Raw genomic sequence first — 16,035 nt, forward strand, 5'->3', positions numbered from 1 at the left:
TCGTTATCATTCACATCAGTCGCTCAGGAGGTCCACACCACCCTTCTCTAAATAGAAGGAAAGAACACGTTTCCCCTTGCCTTTCCTCCCTCCCATAAAAGGCAGAAATCCCAATAAGCTTCATTTACACAGTTCTTTATTCTATTAAACACAGCTGACAGCGTTTTTCTCTGGCTGCCAGACCAAATCAGGAGATTGTTTGCATTGTCTCAGGTGTGTGCTTCTGAACAGCTGACCTTTACATGGCTTAACAGAGCTAGTCTGAGAAGAGCTCAGAGAGCCTAAGCATCCCTGGCTCACACGTCGGCAGTGTTCTTGTCTTTTCCTCAGTGCCAGTAAAAGTCTGTAGAGAGAACAATCCAGAATAAAAATTAAATTAGTAAATAATACCTTAAAATAGAAAGCTCTGTAAGGCTTACGATGTATTGCATTTTTCCTGCCATTTTAAGCTATTTAGAAACAATTCTTTTCCTGCTTTGAATGGAGTTAATTTTATCACAGCTGTTTATTTTTATTTTAACAGCTTTAGTTTACACAGCCCTTTATCATCCTAAAAATCTTTCTGGTTTAGAATCTTGGTTTAATGCCAGCACAGCTCTGGGGATGTTGGTGAATTAAGTCTGATGTTGCGGTCTCTTCTTAATCCCAGTTTGAGCTAATCTGTTTTGGTACATTTCAGAATGTTGCTCTCAAAAGACCTGTAACTGGCACAACAGAAGTGTGGTATGTTTGAAATGTCGTGAGAAAACTAATATCTCATATATAGCCATAGAGGAAAAATATGTGTGAAGTGTGAAATTCCTCCAGACAGTGTTGTGAGAATTTAATCTTCATGAATATTAAATTATCTTGCACTTGTAAAGAGCATGAAGCAGCCGAGAATCTTAGATCTCTGGATCTTTTTAAATAACGTTATGCCAGGAGTCCCATATCTAGTTCCAGCCAAAAGCTGGGACTCCTGGGAATTTTAACTCCTTGCTGCTGATGCTGCCCTTGGTCAAGTTTTAAGAAGCTTATTATTAAAGTTCACCTAACACTCAGATTTGAACTCTGCCTTGTGGTGCTACAGATGATCTGGTGACAATAAATCAAAGCATCTTTGCTTATTGAGCCAGAAATGGGAAGTGATATCCAAAAAAGTCTTATGTCCTTCCTAAAAAGTTATAAGGGTATGATAACGTTTCATACTACTAGAACTGGTGGGACAGTAGGAATGTTAGTAAGCGCTAAGTGCTGTTATGTTCTTAGCTTGTCAGTTATCTGAATGCTGACAGAGAGCTGACATTTCTAGAAAACTTGCTGTTTTAAAAAAAAAAAATAAAAAATAGTAAGAGGCCTGAATAATGTAGCTTTTATCCTGGCGTGGATATATCTGAAGTATTGAATGACTAGACTTGAAACCAAAAAACGTGTTTAGGGTTTCTGAAGATAGTTTGATGAGCTGCTGGCCTTACCTTTGTGCTACATTCACAACTCTGCTGCAGCTGCTCCAATGTGGCTGTACTGCTTGTCAGTGGCAGATGACTGTGCCTGCTGAGACACACTCCAGGTTTTAATGCCCATTTAGCAACGTGACCTCCCTGCTAACTGTAGCTCTTCTTGCAAAAAATTCCATATTTAAAATTCATAATCTGCCAGCCTGTGTCACTCAGGTTCCTGTGTAGTTCCCAGCCCTATCTGTGGGCTGCATTTGTCTTTCAGGGAAACTGTCCACCCAGCTCTGTTCTCCTACTAAGCATTTTTTTTTTGCAGTAATAGTGAAAAAGGCCATGCAAAGCTGAAGGAAAAAAGGAGGGTATTTGAGTCAGTAGGAAGAGGGGCAATTTTCTGGTTTTGGGAGGAGGGACAAGCTCAGAGTCCTGGGTCCCAGATTTTTATTTTTATTTAAGAGACTGGAAGGCGTCTGCATTGTGGAATAAAATCAAATAACAGAAGGCAAGAAAGGCTCTTGGATCACTCTCTGACATCAGTTTTGCTCATCTCTCCATCTTGGACGAGGAGAGTCCTTGCTTAATAAAATAGAATCACAGAGGCTTACATGTCTCAAGTTGAACTTGGGATATGATTGCAAAAATAGTATTCCTTGGTTTCAGTCAAAATGTGGAATAGCACCTTAATTTAGTCTCCACCACTGCAACTTTGTAGGAGAAACTTCTTTGTCAGGAAAGGGTAGAAATTCAAACACGTGTTAAATAGATATAGACATACATTTATTTATTTCAGTAAACAACCCAATGAAAAAGTAAGTGAGAGGAGAGTATTTGTTGTGCAAGAGTGGGCAGAGTATTGCAAATTCTTGCTTGCAAGTTCTGTATGTGTACAAATCACAGATGTATATCTCAGGTACCTTGGGAAGAATTAAGATAAAGAGAAGGTCCCCTCAGCTTGTCTTTAAGAGTAAGAGCATGTTAGATTAATTTCTGCATTATTGTTTCTTAATGTTGCTGTGCATGCGTTCATTTTATCTAAGTTATTCTGAATTTCTACTGCATATAGCCTTTCTTTGCTGTCACTACTGCCTCTTTCCCACAGCCACCAAGTGATAAGAGCAAGAGCAGATACTCCTTGGAAAAGCTAGGGCTTTTATTCTCATTTATTTAAGTCCAAGGGAATCCTCAGTTTGTGTCAGTCAAAAAATAATAAATTCTGTCATTTTCCTAGTTCATCAGGAAGAATTATTTTAACTTTGAAGAAGCTTTGTCAGGTTGGCCGCTGTATCTGACCATTCAAATGCAGTTTACTTTGGACAGGCATCACTTCAGTCCATTCTGTCCTCATTAAAATATATATAATATATATCTGTTATTTCCTATTTAACTTTGTCACAGTATACAGTCCTGATAATAAAAGCTCTGTGGCAGCATTGAGAATGAAATGACTCTTGGATAACATCAAGCACAGATGGGCGATGCTAGGGAAGTCTGATGTAAGCCTGAGGTGAGGCTTCTGATGTAAGGTGTGTTGTCTCATCATAGAAGAATGGTAATAGAAGATGAAGATGCCATAATGAAAAACAAGTGATTACCCAGAAATAAAAGGCTAATTCTCTTTGAGCCCTTGAGGTTTCTGATCTCTCTTTCATGCAGGCTTCAAAGAACTGAAAGTCCATATGACACCTGTTGAGTAATTCCCTTAATTACTTCCATATTTTATTTCCATCTACTGCCCAAGGTCCAGGTCTAGGTGTATGTCCTCTTCTCCCACAATTAGTGATGTGGAAAACCTATTTTAATAATTTATTTTAAAGACATGTTTTCCATTCAGGGAGTGGCTAAGAGAGGTCATGCATCCTATCAATTAAACACAGTTAACTTGTGGAGGGAGGTCTCTGCACTGCTGCTTTTGTCTGTCACAGAGTAGTTTTAGGAGATCCTGGCAAGGATGAAACGGGGAACTTTTGCCAGAGGCTCATTTCCCTATCCCACATTAGGAGAAGGAAGAAGATCCTTTGTTCAGCAAAGACAAAATGATCACTGTGCTTTGTACAGAATTTTGAGTTGTGAAGGTTTTACTCTCAGAAATATTATTCATTTTTTTTCTACTTCCAAGTTACAACAAGGTTTAGGAATAAGAAAAAGGCAGTGACTTTGCCATGCTGCTGATTTATACCTATCAGGCTTAATTAGTCTAGTCCTGCATCTCTGAGTGCCCCTGTGTCGTGGAATGGCTCCGCTACAGACAGGGCCTCCATCATCATCACCGCCACAGCACAGACAGAACAGGATTGCAGGGAAGGCTTGAATTCACTCGTTATTGCTTTCATGAACCCCGGAAGAACTTCCTTAATAATGGCATGAATGCTACCGTTTAACTACTATGATAAACCCGTGAAACCAGCTTTTGAGGTGTTAACCGAGGCCTGTCATGGGAAGACGAAAAGGTCAAAGTAAAAAGATCAAGGCCCCAGCATATGTGAGAAAAGAGTCATGCTGTGATTATTATTGTTTAGAATTCTTCTTAATTCAAATCCTGGGCAATTTATGGAAGAAATAACTTGTACAGTGGTATCTAAATCATACTCTTGCAGAATCACTGATGTTATATATATATTCGACAGGCAGATGTAGCAGCCATGCAGGAGGCTGCAGAGCCAAAGCAAGCATTTTGCTTAGTCTTCAACATTTTTGTTTGTTTCTGAGCAGGAGCTTTCTCTAATTCCGCACGTATACTCATTTCATTTCAGATACAGAAAATCCTAGAACAGAGCAGTATATCATAATTTTTCATCATTTGTCTCCTAAAACTATTCTCACTAAAAATCCTATCCCGATACACAATTCCTGAATTCCTCTCCTCACATCAGCCTGCTGCTAAAACCAATTTTAGCAGGTGAGCCCCTCACTTCCTTGCTCATGAATTTGTTCCTGTAGGCCTCAGGGCTTGTAGTGCTTTCTGTGTTTCATCGGAAAAGTTTAAAGTAGCTCTTGAAGAAGATCTTGTGTTTTACCAGTCTTGTTCCTTAATAGTGAATTGCCAGGAAGACGAGAAGACTCCCTGAAAGCGAGTTACTGCTCATCAGAATGACAGAAAGTTGTTGTGTGGAGACCTTAAAAAGAAACATCAAAACCAAAAACCATGCCCCAAGCCCCAGAAAATCATTGTTTTCTGCCTTTGTTCTTAATGATGGACTGAACCTGAAAGAAATTGTATGTGATTGTATGTGGAGCTATACCCTGAATTTCATCTTTCATTTTCTGCTCTCCTTAAAATTTTTCTCATTCTGTGGATTTTTGGTCTTTTAAACCTGTCACTTGAGTCAGGAAGGCAAAAGGAAAGGATTCAGTTGTTAATATTAACAATTTTAGTCATAAAGATTTTCCCTGACCGTCAAAATATTCTCTCTAGGTAATTGTTCTATTTGGCTTTGGCTAGAAAGATTGTTCTAGATTAGTTTAGAAACAGTATTCAGATGCTTTCAGCTTAGATTGCTGTTTCATCCTATTCTTGCTACTTAAACATGTCAGAGAATTGTAGAATCTGAGGCATTATTAGGGTATTGTAAAGCTTCCCACATGCTCCACAACTTGCAAGCCATTTATAGGAATCCAATAGACTCTGCTCTTATCTTAGTGTGATTTCTCTTCTCTTCGTGGAAATATAGATGATTTTTGGATAAGACTATGTGCTTACCTAAGGGAAGAGGGAAAGAGATCTGTATGTAATTTCTACTTGATTTGGGATGTCTAGAATTTAAGGATGATTCTTTCTTCTCTACTGGCAGCCTTACGATGAAAATCCATTGCAATCAATTTGTTGACCTTGGTATAAGAAAAAATAAGCTGAGAAGCTTATTTGATTTTTTTCTTTCTTTGACTCATATGATCTATGTCTGTGGCACCATAAACGCTTCTAAGGGGAATATGAGAATTTGGGTTTGTTATTTCTAGGTAGAATTAGCGATGTAGTAGCTAGCATAAAGTGCTGTGTTTTTCCTGGAAACATAGTTAAGTCAATCTGCAACATAGGAAGGAAGGAAGGTGTAAATGATTCTGGGGACTGTTTCAATTGGAGGAAACTTCAGTGGGTCACTTCTGCTGCCAGTGGCTGCTTGGCTTGATTCTGCACCATCCTGTAAAGGACTGAGACGTCACCATATTGGATCTGTGGCCTCTGCTATTCAAACAGCGGAAATTTTCAGATAAGCACAGATAAATTTTCCTATTCACTGAGAGAAGTAATGCAAATCAGAGTGTCAGTTTTGATTTATTATATTCCTAGAGGATTGTGTGCATGGGTGCTTTTCTTATGAGGCTGCCTATGCTGCAGAGAGATTTAATGTTCATCAGGGAACACATTATGCAGCGTATTTGATTGCAGATTTGTTTAAACAGCTTTCAGCTTTATATTTCCCAGTTAGGTAATGTAACTTTAGATACTAATTGCATAATTGGCTTGATATGAGTCATACAGATTTAAGGTACAGTATGCCTGGTCTGACTGACTGTTAGCTTTAAGTGACTATATACAATAGCTGCCCTAGAACTGGCTTTAACTCTTTCATTTAATGAACTTTCTGGCAAATATGTGTCTAAGAGGGATTTTTTTGGTACTCAAGGAGTCGCTGTCTTCACAAGTGAAGTTTTGATCCTGGAGCATGCATGTTTTGTGGATTGGTGTAAGCTCTAACAAGTACACCAATGCGATGAAGTGACGTGATTTTTAAAACTCTGAAATGAGCGCATGGCACAGAGGACCTCTTCTCTGCCAGTTTCTCAAGGCTTTGTTTCCTTTAGAGCTTGGTGGGAGGGATCATGTTCCGGTCACAATCTCTTTTGGAAACAGGGATCTTCACACCTAAGATTCCTTCTTTTATCCCTCCATTTCCTAGGCCTAAAAGATACTACAGGCTCTGAGAGTGATGGTGGTGACTCTTGCAGCACAAAGTCAGAAGGAGCCAATGGAGGCACGACAATCCAACCCAAAAAGGTCAAGGGTGTTGGCTTTGGAGATATCTTCAAAGACAAACCTATAAAACTACGGCCAAGGTCAATAGAAGTTGACAATGATTTTGTCTCAGTAGATAAGGTACGTATCATTTCTTAATTCTTCCTTTGTTGTTGATTTAAAGAAGTTTTCATCCTGAAGTTCTAAATTCTATCACTGACAAGAACTTAAAGTTTTGTGGTCATTATTTCCTAATCTTTCTGTGGACGACACTCTGCTTTTTTATTTTGCCACACCCTGGAAAGTGAGTGCTAGCGATGTCAACTGCCTACAAGAACTGTTACTTTGCTTAAAGATTTACTCCTCTGACAATTAATTGTCCTTTTTTTCTAAGAAAATATTAGTTTAGAGAAGACTGGAGAGGCTTTTTTCAGATTTGTAGTTACTGCATTATAATAAAAAATAGTTGCTGGTTCTTATATAAACTAAGAGGGAGATACAATCATTGTGTCATCAGCTTTCCGAAAAGGAAGATTTGGAAAATAGCTAAATACCTCCACTTAGTACTGGGTTTGTTAATTTAAAAAGTGCTTTCAAAAATCTTCTTTGTTTGAATCGGCTAGTAAAATGGAAAGCTTATTTTTTGTGGGTTTGTTCTATATGACATAAGAAAGTCCTGAGATTAACACTTGGGGAAAATTTTATCTTTCACAGATTGAAACAGACCATCTTTGTAGAGAGCATTCTTTGGTCTCTGACCTCCAAAACGATCATTAAGTAAACTAGAAATGGAGACTAGAAATCAAAATGAGATGTTTCTAGTAACTGGAAATATCTTTTTTTTTTTTAACCCCTTTTTGGAGGATGTTTGTTTTCATGGCTGCCTGAAATCTTATTCATACAAGTCCCACATAAGAAAAATTCCTTTGTATATAGGATGTACCTGATAGCAGATAGACTTAAGCTTATACATGACTGTACTTAAGCATTTTTTCTGTATTCAGGACAAAAAGTTCTTTAGCATCAAGAAGTGCGTATCTTAATAATGCAGTTCTGCAATAAGTGGGTCATTATAAATCATTAATTTTCCACATGTAGGTATATAAAGGAAATATGCAGACAATTTCCTAAGATAAACGCACATAGAATTTACATGCTAGTAGTATTTATAACTTGTGCGTAACAGCAACATTCACTTGTAAGATAATGTAGGCACAGACCAGAATTCAGGTGTTACACAAAATGTAGTTCTCCTGAATTGGATACAGGCAGATCAGAATTTTCAATTGATAAGGCTCCGTTAAGGCTACAGAAATGATTTCTTTTGTCTGCAGACTTACTATAATTGTAGCCATCTATAAAGTAGTCATTGTAAATGGGAACTGATTAAAATAAATTACATACTTCTTGAACTCTGGAGTCCATCGCTTTAGTATGAAGTACTCACAAAGTGCTTATGAAGCAGCTTTTGTTCACAGAAGGGAAGTCTTCACTTTATAGTAATGAGAAATCATACCTTTGTTTCTCCATTACAGAGACAGATATTGGTACAGTGTAAGTCTGTTTCTTGCCAGCCAAAAATTCAAACTAGAATCTTCAGAAATTTTATAACATTTCTCATCCTACCTGTAGACCTTCCCTCCTATGTCCTCAAATTTCTCCTAAAGTTGGTATGGCTAGTGGAAAATAATGTCTTCATCTTTGTAAGCACAGACCCTTATTTGTGCTTCAAGTGTGTAGATAAGCTTAAGCAACGCTCTGCTGTCATTGCTTTTTATTGCTGGGTAGGGTCAGGTTGGTTAACCTTTGAACAGTGCTATTCAGAAGTTTCAGGACTGTTGTCTTTACCTACGCATAGCACCAACACAGGATTCACTGACAAAACGTCAGGTTACAACTGCAAAAGATTAACCTCCCCAAATACTTCTCTCTTGGCTGCAGGAGATTCCTTCCTTGTAATTGCAGTGTTCCTTGCCACTTAACGTTGGCTGGGAGAGGAGAATCCTGCAGTGTCTGTAGTTCCAAGAAAGGTTGTATTTGTCTCAAGAGCTCTGCATATAGGGTCAAAAGTGTTGCAATTTATGATGCAGAGCGACGAATCAATACAAGTTCTCTCAATTAATGTAGTTTTTAAAGGGATCTTTATCAGTGTATCTTGCTCATTTACAGGAAATAGCTTCAGTTTTTCAATAAATTTTTTGAAGAGGCAGAAACAATGCTATCCTCAATTTCGTCATGTTTTAAAATTATTTCTGAAGTCTGGAGACCCTCAAACTCTTTCTATTGGTTCTTCTTGATATTATTACTGATGAAACATTCTATATATGTCTGTAATGATACTCTTACCTTTCTCATTTACAACATTACCTAACAACTATTGATTTCTTTAAAGTATCAGTAAATTATTGAGAGGCTTGTATAATGTAGGATTATTTATAACAAGATAGTGCTTATGGGAGATGCTGTTCCCTTTTACAGAAGAATCAACTTGGTCTCATTTTGTTGGCATTATTACTTTCTGTTCTACTGTGTTCTTCTATGTTATGATTCATAAGTTTAGATCATATTTCACACAAAGGTGCTATGAATTATTGTTGTGTTAAGTTAGGAAAGCTTTTACACAAATATTGGCGGGAGTATGAGGGCAGAAGGGATTGCTGTCAGTGGAGCAGGAACAGATTCCATTACACCCTGCTGTAAATCACCGGTCAGGTTGCTGTGCTTCAAGTGTTTGCACAGTGCTAACAATGTAGAATATAGTGGCCCTTGTCTTTTAGGGTGATCAATAAGCTCTCAAACTAGAGGCAAAACTGAGGAGTTGCGTGAAAACCCATTGATTTTATTGGTGTGCAGAATTCATTGCTTTGCTGTTCTTTGTTCTAAAAATCACAAAAGCAGATTATCCTAGGGAAATCAATGATGCAGTTGTGATAGTTTAATATGAGCAGTGCCATCAGAGCTGTTCTTTTGTGTTTTAAAATAAAAGAATCAAATACTGTTTCTTTGTAGTTCTTTTCTTCGCCTGTTTGCATTGATTAATCAACTGCTGGCCGTATTTGTTTTCTAGTCAGGATAGAATCACATTCCTGAGGTTTGGCTCTGTCAAATTCCCATTAATGATAGCTGTAAGTGAGCTAATTGGCTATGCTACATGTGACTGAAGCTGTAGCTTGCTCACATGAATTTTTAGAAGAAATGCAGTATGCGTACAGGAATGTTGTGTCTCCTTAGAAAATTTAGTGTAGCACTATTAAAGTTGTATGGTCAAACAGAAATGTCCATTTCACATTTCTTCCTTCTGCTTGTGCATTTTCAAGACATTTATACAGGCGTTTATTTTTTTCCTCCTTCATTTTGTAGGGGCTTGTCTAAAACTTGTGTTTCTAGATTGCGCTTCCTTCCAATATGATCGATATGTGCCGTGCTTCCATTGTTCCAATAAGCTATCACATTTTCCTCTCCTATATCTAAAAATAAACCTCTAAAAGTAGAAGAAAATTAATTTAACCAACATGCTCCCTAGTCTGAGTTAACTGTATCGGGTTGTTTTTATTGAGTTGTAATTTCAGCTGAAAATGCTGGAGGCCATGATAGGTGAATGCAAAATAGAAGTCCTAAAAAGTCATTTTTATTTCTCTGAAAACTGTCCTTACTTATGAAGAAACTATTGAGAATATCTTTTGCATTTTCCATGTGAGATGTGTTCATAGCTTTCTTCAGGCAAGATTTTCATAGTTAGCTAGCTCTGGTGAATTTGAACAGAGCTAGATTTCATTAGCAGCCTTTGGTGAGGTCACATTAGTGTTTGCCAGAACTTAATGGAAATTATATCCAGCCATCAAACTGGGCAATATTGCAGCCACCATAACGACTTAATATAAAGGAAAGGCTGTAATGGCTCTAGACCCAGCAACTAGTTAACTGCTGTTTAGGGATCCTTCTCACTGCAAGACGCTACATAGCGATCTTTATTTCTGCATGTATTAAGTATATTGTGGAGAGGGGAAATGGAGAAGAAATAATGAAAGTAGACAGAACAGCTAGAAGGGCTGGAAGCTGATGCCAATTATTAAATCTACCTGTCCAAAGTAGTAAGATGGGAAGTCATAAATTCAGGGTGCCTGTAAGATCTGGGTTTCTATTTTGAGGCCATGACCCAGGGATCCAGAAACTGTGATGACGAGGTTTTGTTGCCAGTCAGGTCTTTGCCACAGCTGTTACGTCAGTTCTTGCCTTGTTGCTTGCACAAATCGTTTTTCTCCTTAATTTTGAATTGTCATTTAAAAAGAAATCTTTGAGAGATGCAAGGTCTTTGGCATTTCCAAGCTGGCTTATGTTGGGTTTGAGCTCAGGTGTGCGTAGCCAGCACTCACTGTGAACACTGAATGTCCTTGGAGGTTCTTACTCCCGTAACACAAAGATGTGAGAGACAGTGGTCAAAATCCTGAGATAATTAAAAAACGGATGTGAGCAAAAATAGCTGGTACTGAATACAAACACTAGTAAAAATGCCTGCTGAGACAGAGAGCATGCAGTGTGAATATCAAGTGGTTGTAGCAGTTTGCTCTTGAAAGCACAGGTTTCTGGCATTCGTTTATTCAGGAACAGCCATCAGAGATGGCAGCGGTCGTGGCAAGCAGCAGCAGCGTGTCAAACCGTATGTGGGAACGGGGGAGGCAGTCAGCTGTTCAAGCAGCATTTGTGTTTCGCTTCGCAGTCGCTTTCTGTGTAGTTTGGCATCCCTGCCTCACCACTCACTTTAATGTTGACTTGTGAGTAAAGCTATAAGGGGAGAGGGTCCCTGGCCCCTCCTGAAGTTGTGCTGAGAGCAAGGCTGCCTCTGCACACAGGGTTTCTTCCTTCACCGGTGTAACCCTTCATTCTGAGAATCTGGTGTGGAAGCAGGATTTATGTTTCTTCCATTATGCAGAAATAGCACACGTTTGCAAACAGCGACTGATGTTTGTGGAGCACTGTGGAAGTTCTAAATAATGTCTTTTGAATATTATTAGCCTTTCTGGAGTAAATAAATAAGAAGGAAAGGTAGGTGAAATTTGCCCAGCTCTTGAAATGAAAGGCAGTCAAAAAGCAGCATGCCTCTTTGAGTCAGGGGAGGCTGACTCAAAACAGGACTTGGTACCTTGGGAATAGAACAGGAAATGGAAAATTGGGTTTAAAGAGAGGAACAAATTTGATAACTCTGGCTGGCAGTGAGTCTCTACTGAGTCACTGAACTATGATACTTAAATGAATAGTGTCTCCTGACCTCCTGTATACGTTCTGCATTTCCATGCTATCCCATTAGTGAGCTTTCTTTCACGCTTTCTCACAGTGGTTTGTAAAATGTTCAGGCTGCCCAGACAGAGCTGTCCAGGTATTGGTGACATAGTTCAGATTACCATCAGTTTGCAACAGCAGTTTTTGGCAGAGGAAGTTAGCCACACAATGTTTTGTGCTGCTTGTGACTTTTTTAGGCTTTTGTTTTCAATAAAGCAGCTGTTAGACTCTAAATAAATGCAGGATAGCTGTTGCCCATGCCACAAAACCTCATTGGCCTTTATTCAGAAAAGATTTGTTCGTGTGAAATAAGTACATCCAGCATATGCATGAAAACGTTTTTCAACTTATGTTCTGGACTTGAGCTCCTTGAATAGCATCTAAAAATAGAAGCAGAGTAATGTAAAAGTATTGCTAGTACTAGAAGTCACTCCTAAAAGTGATTTGGAGAATCTGGTCTGTTCTCCTGGGGGAGAGCACTGGGCTTCTGCCAAAGTGAGCTCCCTTGGAGGAGAGCAGGCAGGGAGCGCTCCTGATTTTTCAGGAGTGGTTTTGATTAGGAAGTCTTAGGATGCTGTAGTCTGAGAAACAGGATGTATAGATTTAAGCTAATGCAATTTTATTTCATAATAGGGACAGAGCAAAAGTATATATGTTCTACATTGCTGTGATACACGATGCTGTTGTGTTGTACATTGAAGACCAGTAGTTTGCTAAATCACGAGAAAACTCTCATTTTCGTTTAAGTCTGTACCATTCCCAAGACTTATACCCCACAAGCATTTAAAAAGGAGTCATTTAAAGCTGAAACAAAACAAAACAAACCCACTGTGCTTTAATAGTTCAAAATAAAGTTCATTTCCTGAGTTACAGAGATATTTGGTGGAGCCATAAACTGAATTTCAATGAATGATTGGTTTCTTGTTTCAACTTCAGTACAGAGAAAATGCTTTAGAAAGTAGCAGTACTGATGTGTAGGCTGTCTATATTTGCTGTCTGTTGGGCTTCAGGAGAACAAGTTCACAAATTAAACTGTCTAATACTAGTAGTAAAATTTACCAAAGTAAAATCTAACTGATACAAATTGATACAAAATATTTAAATTAGTGTAATCAAGGCATTAGGAATAAACACTTTTATAAACAGTGTCTTAGTGTTTCTAGGTCAAATGAGATTTTTTTTCTTGCTTCACTTGCATTTTGTCAGATAATATAACTTTGATTTTTAATTGCTATGTCTGAGTTGTTAGGCTTTTTAAACTTTGGAAAGATTATAAAAATTTAATGAGATGACATTTAATCTTGGCACGCATGAACTTTGAAAGTTAAAGAACAAATATTGTTGTGCAAAAAAAATAAAATAACATATCTGACTTTGGAAATTACCTAAATAACTGTCATGGCTGCTGAGGTATTAAAAAGATTTATGAATGTGAGCTGGACTGTCTATAACCTGGAAATTGCCAAGAGTAGAATGCATACAGTCATCTTTTGCTATCTGTTCAGCTTCATTAGCTTGTGGAATTTTTCTTAAGTGGTTTCCTTTTTAAAATTTTCCATAATCAAGGATTATTTTTAAAAAGACATACATGATTGTATTATTTATGTTTATACATATTCATAAAATGTATGTATTGTAAATGTGTTATGGATTATTCTTCTCTCTACAAATAGATAATAATTTTATGTTTTCTGGAACTGATAATGATGTGTTGTAATATAACTTTAAAATAATTTGTGATTTCTGAAAACAGAGATCTTCAGGAGGTGGGTTGGCTGGCTCAGGAGGCGTTCAGACTTTGCTCTGAGTCATTACTGAACCTGTTCCGCAGCATGGAGCTGGCACAGGGAGTGTGCTGCAAGAGAGGTTACCTTTCCTGTGACCCATCATCTTGGTCTTTTCCAATCTTTAAAATATCCTGGCATTTTTTCCAGAGATGTATGCTTGCAGTAGTAGTAGTCCTACTCAGATCATTTTAACTTCACCTTTGGTATAAGAACAAAGAGTATCTCAGATCATTTAATCCAAGTCTCTCAACCAGATTAGGACCAAATATGCATAAATAATTCCCAGGGGATGTCTCTTTTTTTTTTTTTTTTTCTTAAAAAGGCATCCTGTAAAGAAAACTTAGGGAGGATACACAATTTACTTCATGATAGTAACAGAAAATATATTTTAATATATTGGCTCTGCAAATTAAATTTTTTCTTGTACTTTTTATAGGAAGCAGAGTGAGCAACTTAATGGCCTCCCCTTTAAAATATGCATACTGTCCAAGTTTATCATGTCCTTCCTTATGCTGTTTCTTAAAATCAGGGAACCTTTTTGTTTGTTTCGATGTATGAGTTCAGTTTTTCTTGTCTCAGAGTTGTTTTGGCACTCCCATGAGAATATCTTTTTAGAGAATGGGTGTGTGTGTCTAGGGAATGCGTTGAGTATACGTATGTATGTACATTGTAGACGTGTTTGTGTGTGAACGTGTCAACGTTTTTCTGAGGTATTTAAGGTCAAATGGAAGTGAGAGTGTGTAGTATGTTGTGGTTTGCTTAAATATAAATATTTAATTTCTTCCAAATTATTTGAGAAGCGCGTGATGTGTTATCCTCCCCTGCCCTTTTACATTCATTTTAAATTTGAAGGTTTGTGAGGAGGAAGTATTAAGAATTTATAAGACATTCATGGAAGAGAGCATCGTCTTAATGGTGTTGCTGTTTCTTGATCAACTTCCTTTAAAAGACAAAAACCTTAAACAAAAGCTTATATGACATGAAATATCGATTTCTCCCCCCACCCCAAAATAGAGAGACCAGTACATTCAGAATTTGTCAAAATCTCATTTTCCTATAGAATTGTTTGCATTACTTCTTATCTGTACAGCCTAGACAAGAAGCCTATATACATCCTCCCTTACATTACCGTTCCCAGCTCTCAGTCTCGTGAAGCCAGGAGGGCCGACCGGCTTGGGAAAGGAGAGGAAACTTCTAACTTAAGAGTGAGCAGAGGTAGGAAAAGCTCCAGATTTCCTGTGAAATAAACAAGTGGAACCTTTGTTTCCCTGGGATGGCCCGAAGTGTGAGTCAGTGCTAGGGCTGGGCTCCCACCCTTGCTGGGCTGAGCTCATGCAAGGAAGGGGCAGGACTCCAGTGCTCGTCTTGGACACTTTGAGCTGCTGAAGGGCAGCTGGGCTTCACAATGGGAGAGGAGGTATTTCTTTTACAATTAGTTGCTGTTTTTTTTTTTTCTGTCAATATTTAAAACTCTTTTGCAATTTATATCTTCTGCAAAGCACAGAATTCGACTGCAGGGTTCCTTGGTAGTTCTGCACAGTTTGTAGATGCTGTGTAGGTAAAAAGAAAAGAAAGAAAAAGAGCACTGGGGATCCTGAAGTCCATTTCTGCTATAGAGGAAGGTATTAAAAGAGGGGGTTACTTTTGTGTGAAAACACATTCTGTCGTGGCTCCATTTAGCTTAAGTTTTTTTCCTTTCGGACTGTTTGGCCATTAAGCTTGCACAGATGTTTTTTATTTCTATATGATTTGGTTTCAATTTTCTTACTCTAAAGAATAATGTAACTTCGTAGTTAGGCAAGAATAGTTGCACAGTCTTTAGGATGTGTTGCTCTTTCAAATGTGTGCTTATTAAACAAAAACTATCCCCCCCTCCTTTTTTTTCCTTCCCAAGTGATCTAATAAAACGGCACTTCTTTTTGGCAGAAAAAAGAGGAGGAGCTTTACTAATCCCTCTTCTGTGTGAGGTGACATTTGGAGTCTCTTGTATGAATGAGGAAAACTGATACGAATGATTTGGAGAAAATTGTATTGGGATAATAAAATCTAACTGGAAATTATCCTTTCCTTCAAGGAAAACTGGAGTCAACTGATGCTTGTAAAATTTTATAGAAAGCTGAATGGAGAGGCACCAAGTAAACTGTTTAATTATTTGCAGATACTTTGGGGACTCTTAGTAGAAACGTGAAAAATTTCTTTCAACTTCTGCATTTAACAACTGAAGTCAGTAAACAGGGTGGAGGAATGAAGCTACAGGTTTCCTGAATTGTTGTTTCTCTTACAATGTGCCATGTGTCTTTCTCTTTTCTGCCTTAAAAAAAGGAAAGAGGAAGGAGGAAAAGAGGAATACAGAAGGATCCTAGAGCAGCCAGACACTGTGGGCTTAACAGTCTGAAAGCCAATTTCTAAGTTGCCTTTTAAACTTTTTTTTTTTTTTTGCATGTGTTTCTGTAGTAAGTCAGTGACATTTGATCTTAGTAAAATAGTTCTTAAATACCATGAATATAAGCTTACATTATTAAACTGAGTTGACTAAGCGCTTCATAAAAACGTCCCAGTAAAAATCAAGGAGGGGGAGAGAGGACTC

General features: G+C 37.9%; 1 protein-coding gene across 7 annotated transcripts in view; it reads left to right on the plus strand.

Moving 5' to 3' along the window:
- SH3KBP1 (SH3 domain containing kinase binding protein 1) overlaps positions 1-16,035 on the plus strand; it is a 255,788-nt gene that overhangs the window by 164,362 nt on the left and 75,391 nt on the right. For 6 of the 7 annotated variants that reach the window (XM_083850240.1, XM_083850241.1, XM_083850242.1 and 3 more), the window contains one exon: positions 6,329-6,525. In XM_083850240.1, the coding sequence (XP_083706366.1) occupies positions 6,329-6,525 (197 nt within the window). Of the gene's footprint in view, positions 1-6,328; positions 6,526-14,782; positions 14,866-16,035 lie in introns of those variants that run through there. The other variant, XM_083850246.1, reaches the window with a different exon arrangement.

Source organism: Anser anser (genome assembly GCF_964211835.1).
Source record: "Anser anser genome assembly, chromosome: 1".
NCBI classification, from domain to species: Eukaryota; Metazoa; Chordata; class Aves; order Anseriformes; family Anatidae; genus Anser; species Anser anser.